We start from the raw sequence: 6,819 nt of genomic DNA, 5'->3' as shown, positions 1-6,819 counted from the left end.
ATATATATATATATATATATATATATATATATATATATATAGTGTTTCTTTCCTCCCATAGGCCTTATCATTCATTATTTTCTGGTTGAATTCTTATTTTGTTCCAGGCTACTCTGTTGTGTAAGGTCGCAGATAAACACTAGGACACCCCGTATCTCTGCTATCATCCATTCACACAATACCCTCCTCTGTCTACTTCCAATCCTCCCTCATTGAAGCCAGTCTCAGTGAACTTAAGCAGGACCCAAGTGACAAATGATCCAAAGAAGACTGACATTGTCATTCTTCTGTCTTAGTAGCTTAAAATCTTTTTGTATAACCTACTTCGACCTACTATGCCTCAGTGGTCTTATAAAATAAAATAGGTCTTATTGTTTAAAGTGAGGTTGAAATAACATGACGTGCATTGTGTCCTCGGAATAGACCTTGCTACATGGAAAACCCTCAATAAATGCTACCATTAGGACTTCGTTTTTCCTGAAAGAACAGACTTTTAATAGAGTAATCCCTTAAGGAGGGAGCCCAACTTTGGCCCCAGGAAAATGTTAGAGCATTTTAATCACAAGAAAGAGTCTCAGCTTTGATTACACAGATCAGATAGGTGACAAGGAATGGTGGGACTGTCTGTCACAGCAGGCAAGAAATGAGATCTGGGTGCCAATGTGCTAATGGCCCACGACATCCAGAAGCCTCCTTCGGTGAATATGGGATGAACCTCAGCAGAAACAACATGTCCTGTGATTCTCACGGGCATAGAGGGCCATTGGCCTGAGTGACATGCAAAACATATTATGCTCCCAAGCCTCAATTTTATTGAAAACAAAACAAAATTAAAAGGAATGAGGTCTTTCCCATAGTCATGAGCCTGTAACATGCTCCATCAATGCAGTTGGTTAAGATCAAAGTGATGGCTGCAGTTCAGTGACCCTGTGGTCCCAGGGGGATCACTCCTGCACTTCTCCTTCAGAAAGCCTGATTGTCTGCTATCATCCCCTTGAATGGATATATAAAGGCCCCAAGGAGAGACCACATGTTCACTTGCCTGAAGCAGACAGTTAATTTTTCTGAGTCACTTAGTTTGGCTCTAAAATTGTCTCTTGTGGTTGTTGCTGTTCCACGTCGCTTCTTTCAGAGTCTCCACCTCGTAGCAGCAGCCATGAAAGGCAATTGTATCTTCTTATCTAAAACCCCTAATTCCAAAGATGTTCAGCTCTCAAAAAGCAATTTTGTCTTGTCTGCAAGAGGAAACTGTCCCCTTCATGCAGGCATGTGCCTTCTCTTTATATGCCATAAGCTACTTGCACAGGGTAGATCCTGATAATACTGCTGACAGCTGACAGAGGAGGAAATGCCCCCAACACAGTGCCAAGTGGTGTTTGTGACTCCTACTGACCATGGCTCTGCTGTCTGCAATATAACTTTAGAGATCAGTTATGCATGCTCATGGGAGATGAGTGCAATTTTGTCTTAACTGTGAGAAAGAAAAATATTTTTCCATGAGGTCCCACTCCCAAGCTCCCAAGACCCATTTTCAAAAATAAAAGTTTAAGACATGTCTTAGTCAGGGTTTCTATTCCTGCACAAACATCATGACCAAGAAGCAAGTTGGTGAGGAAAGGGTTTATTCAGCTTACACTTTCCACATTGCTGTTGATCACCAAAGGGTGCAGGACTGTAACTCAAGCAGGTCAGAAAGCAGGAGCTGATGCAGAAACCATGGAGGGATGTTCTTTACTGGCTTGCCTCCTCTGGCTTGCTCAGCCTGCTCTCTTATAGAAGCAAGACTACCAGCCCAGAGATGGCACCACCCACAAGGGGACCTCCCCCCTTGATCACTAATTGAGAAAATGCCTTACAGCTGGATCTCATGTAGGCATTTCCCCAACTAAAGCTCCTTTCTCTGTGATAACTCCAGCTGTGTCAAGTTGACACAAAACTAGCCAGTACAAGACATCACTTAGCCTTTCCTGCCGGCCGACTTTGCTGGTAGGCCTGCTCTTAATGACAGCTTGATGGAAAGCAAGACTCCAGTTGCTTACATTACAGTGATGTTCCTCTACCCTGATCCCATTCCACATGCACACATGCACATGTGTGCACACAGAGAGAGGGAGGGGGGGCTTAGAAATCAGTCTGGTTTCTAATAGAGTAGTTTAGCTATAACAATTGTTTAGTTTATTATAATTAAAAGTTTTATATCTTTCTGTTTTAAAAACTTAATGTGAGCCGGGCATGGTGGCACATGCCTTTAATCTAAGCACTCAGGAGACAGAGGCAGGCCTGGTCTACAAAGTGAGTTCCGGGACAGCCAGGGCTATACAGAGAAACCCTGTCTCAAAAAAACAAAACAAAACAAAACAAAACAAAAAAAACCAAACAAACAACAAAAAAAAACCAAAATAACCTTAATGTACAGGAACCTTTATGACATTGGTATGTTATACATACTCTGTAAACAATAGCTAGTTTTTTTTCTTTATATTACCATTATTATATGAAGTACTTTATAGAACTATAACAGTGTAAGAGTTTATTGACTCATCATCTTTCAAAATCCCTTCATATCTACACAATCTTTTAGAGTTTCTACAATCTAAGAAATAAAATGTTAACATTTTTACAATTCTTTCATTTTATAAATGGGGAAACTGAGACTCAAAGATGCCGAGAATCTTGACTGAAGCTATCAGAATCAGGATATGCCCGATTATGTTCCTCTGCATACAAGGCATGACTCTGACTTAGGGGACACCTGCTTCCTGTTCCAGTGCCATCAGAGTGGGGGGTCCCGCTGAATGGAGTGAGGTGCACCTGCAGCTAGAACAGCTAACTTTTGTATGTGTTACACATCTTACATGTTACATGTGTAACAGGACATCACTGTCATCAGAGCCAAAAACCATACAGAACAACCAAGAATGGTGCTAGGGTAGTGCTCTTCAGGAGATCACTCTATGCAGTCCTTGCTCCCTTGGATGATGGACTGTCCATCCTTCCACACAGTGGATAGAAGCAGCTGACACCTGCCTGTTCCACCATCTTGTCTGGCTTTATAGGGTGACAGGTCCATTCCATTTCACTTCCTAGGGCTATTCAACAGCATTCATTTATCCCCTTATGAAATACTTTTCAGCCATGACTCCGAATTCCTATGCTGCCCTCGTGTTTCTTTCTGGCAACTACGTCTCTGTCTGATCTTGCAGAGTCCTGATATTGTAAGAGTGTAGATGTTGGATTCCTTGCACCGTTTGTTTTGTTTTGTTTTGTTTTGTTTTGTTTGTTTTACAATACCAAGTAAGCATTGATGGTTCTCATATTCATGTCTTTACATTTGCCCTAAGACTTAAAAAAATGTCTAAGTCATCTAGGTGATATTTCAACATGGGTGTCTAACAACTCTCTCAAGCCTAATGTAGTCATAGCAGAAGTCACAAAATTTCTCTATAAACACCTTATCTATTATAGTTTGACATATTATCCCAGAGATTTGTTGTTTGAAACAACAGTACACATTTATCAATGTGCACAAATTCTTGGGTCAAATTCCTATATATATATTAGCTACCAATTGCTCTGTAACAAACTCTCATGAAACAAAATGTACTGCCACTTAACACACTGCCTCCTAGACATAAAATTCTTACACTCTTTCACTATTTTTGGATATTAGTAATCTGGGGAGCTTTAGATAGTCGATTCTGTCTTGGCTTCTCTTGTAAGGCTGCAGTCAAAGAATCAGGCCGGGCTACTGTCACCTGAGGGCCAGACATGAGCTGCAGGAGGCACTTTCACTATAGCTCATGGGCATCAGTTTCCAGCTCAGTCGTGGCAGGAAGCCCTACTTCCTGAAGCACAGACTTCTCAGACAGATTGCTATGTGCTCACATGACAGAGCAGTTGAAGAAAGACAGAGCAAGTGATTTCACTGAGAGAAGCTGCACCACAAGACTGGGGCCATTCAAATGGACACAGCAATTTGCTGGCTTCCTATCCTTTCCTTGTTTTTCTTGTCCTTCCCCATCTCCACTACCAAGTTCTCTCAGCCCTACTCCTCAGCATCAGAGTGAAATAGTTTTGGCTGGGATCTCATTGAAGGCTGGCCAATGCCAAATATTTTTTTCTCATGAATACTTGAAATTATTTTTTTTAATTTTCAATTGTACTTACTTGGTGAAAAATCTCCCAATTTTACTTGATACCCCTCACTGAAGCAAAAGCTTCTTAGCACCCTGAGTCATGTTTCCCCTTTTATAGGTATAGGTGTTGTGTTGTGAATAAGAATTTCCCATACTACCTTCAAGAAGATAAGTTTGACAGCATGGAGAAATTCTCCTTCCTACCCCTGACATTTCCCTTCCAGTGTTGACTGAAGACTAATATCCTTTATTATGGGAGTCTTTCATTTATAATTTTGGCAAAAACCAAAGGTATATCTTGTGTAAGGATCATATGAATCAAATAAGCCCATGTTTGGAGGTAGGGGTAGGAAGCACAGATGGGGGAAAGCACTTTCCTGGGTAGAGCTGGTATGGCAGCTGCCCAGGCAGGTCCTGTGGGCCCCGCTTCTCTTCCTTCTCGCAGCCAGAGGCTTCAGATTGAGATCTAGTGAATACTGCCCATGTACCGCTGTCTTCTCAGGTGGATTACGATCGAGCACAGATGGTCTTCAGTCCTCCGCTGTCAGGGTCCGACACTTACCCCAGAGGCCCCACCAAACTACCTCAAAGTCAAAGCAAAGCAGGCTACTCTTCAGGCAGCCACCAGTACCCTTCAGGGTATCACAAAGCATCTCTATACCACCATCCATCCCTGCAAAACAGTTCTCAGTACATCTCCACCGCTTCTTACTTAAGCTCTCTCAGTATCTCCTCGAGCACCTACCCTCCACCTAGCTGGGGCTCCTCCTCAGACCAGCAGCCCTCAAGGGTATCCCATGAACAATTCCGAGCAGCCCTGCAACTGGTGGTCAGCCCAGGAGACCCCAGGGAATATTTGGATAACTTTATTAAAATCGGAGAAGGGTCGACGGGCATCGTGTGCATCGCAACGGAGAAACACACAGGCAAGCAAGTGGCAGTGAAGAAAATGGACCTCCGAAAGCAGCAGAGACGGGAACTCCTTTTTAATGAGGTAAATGCTGGGTTTGGGTTGCCTATTTTTCAAGTGGATGTAACATTTACTTCCTATTTAAAAAACAGTATGTATGCCGGGGCTGGGAAGAAAATCTGTTAGTAAACTGCTTGCTATGCAAGCATAAAGACTTCAGTTTTATAGCCAGAAATCAAGTAAAACAACAACAAATTGGCACGGTCATGTGCACTTGTAATCCCAGTGCTGAGAGATCTCCAGTTTTGTGCTTCCTCCAATCTAGAGCTTTCTGGCCAGAGGGCCACACTATGGGTGAACCCCTGTCTAGTAGGAGAGCCTGCTCAAAACAAACAAACAAACAAACAAACAAACAACCCAGTGACACTCCTAAGCAATGGCACTTAAAATTGTTCTTTATCCTCCCTATACCTGCTCATACCAATGTACATTGCGTACATATCTCCCCACAGAGAAAGAGAGACAGACACAGACAGACAGAGACAGAGAGAAATATTATGTTTCTAGTCATACAATGGCTCTGCAAATAAAAAAGCATCCCCCTACAGTCCTTCCTCTAGTCCTGTTCGATGCATGCATGGCTCTTCCTTTTATAAATTACTCCATGTGTATCTGCTGCTGCGCTGAGCACCAGCCTAGTTTAGCAACAACCCTTTGAGGTTATATAATATATGGCCCTAGGGTCATATATTATATAAATCATACTTATTAAACCATCTCTGATTTATATTGTTTTCAGAGAGTGGTGTTTAGCTTCATGTTTTATAATCTTACTAGATTCATAAAGTGGGATGAACAAACCAAATGGCACATAAAGATATGTAGTTTTTAGAGAATTAATATATATTGTTTTCAGAAAACTACTAGTTTGGGTCCTTACCAATAACAATCCTCTGTCACATTTATTGCCATTAGTACATGTTATATTATCTCTGCTGATTTCATAGACATGGACAAATCTTATTACTTTAATTAAAATTTTATTGCTAGTTGTCTGACTTTATTTTTATATATTTACATGCCATTTAATTCTTCTTTAAATAATATGTCCTTTATTTGCTTTTCCTTTAGAATTATGACATTTGTCTTACTGATAATAATAATTGTTACATCAGTTTTTGCATTCATTATACATGTAAACATTAACCTTTTTATATTTATTGCTTATGTATCAATTAGGCGCTCTAAAATAAGTAAGAACACAGGAGTAACTGTATAAAACAGACAAAAACAAAACAAAACAAAACAAAACAAAACAATCCAGTGTTTTAGGAGTATTGTCCCTTTTATAGCTTCACCAGCAATCAGGAGATAGATGACTTAACAGAGCATCAGTCCACATCTCCAGAACAGTCTATGGATGCTTGAGGCTTCTGTCATTCTGTTGGGAGCATTCTCACTCCTCTTATTAGAGTACAGAAGTGAGTTGGTCCATGAGTATTGTACAATGCTCTCAGCTACATCTGAAACCTCATCAATAGAGGCTCCCTGAAGACCCAGTGACCTCCCTCATCTCTGGTTCCCATAAGATGCTCAATTTCTTACATAAGCCCTGGAAGCCAAACAGAGCTCTTGATAAGTGGGCTTAAACGTCTTCCTTGTATCCTGTTTCTGATTCTTAGAATATTTTTCTAAATCACAGTACAAGAACAGACAAGAATAGCTTATCACTTCACACAAATTCTGAAAATCAACTAGAAGCTGCTACAAGGT

At 41.0% G+C, this 6,819-nt stretch overlaps 1 protein-coding gene across 1 annotated transcript in view; it reads left to right on the top strand.

The window, feature by feature from the left end:
• Positions 1-6,819, top strand: part of Pak5 (p21 (RAC1) activated kinase 5) — a 301,988-nt gene that overhangs the window by 278,185 nt on the left and 16,984 nt on the right. The window contains exon 5 of the mRNA XM_021192487.2: positions 4,639-5,130. Within this exon, the coding sequence (XP_021048146.1) occupies positions 4,639-5,130 (492 nt within the window). The remainder of the gene's footprint in view (positions 1-4,638; positions 5,131-6,819) is intronic.

This window comes from Mus pahari, chromosome 3 (genome assembly GCF_900095145.1).
Source record: "Mus pahari chromosome 3, PAHARI_EIJ_v1.1, whole genome shotgun sequence".
In the NCBI taxonomy this organism is placed as follows: domain Eukaryota; kingdom Metazoa; phylum Chordata; class Mammalia; order Rodentia; family Muridae; genus Mus; species Mus pahari.
The sequence above is the reverse complement of the archived record's forward strand: the minus strand, read 5'-3'. Positions and strand labels throughout refer to the sequence as shown.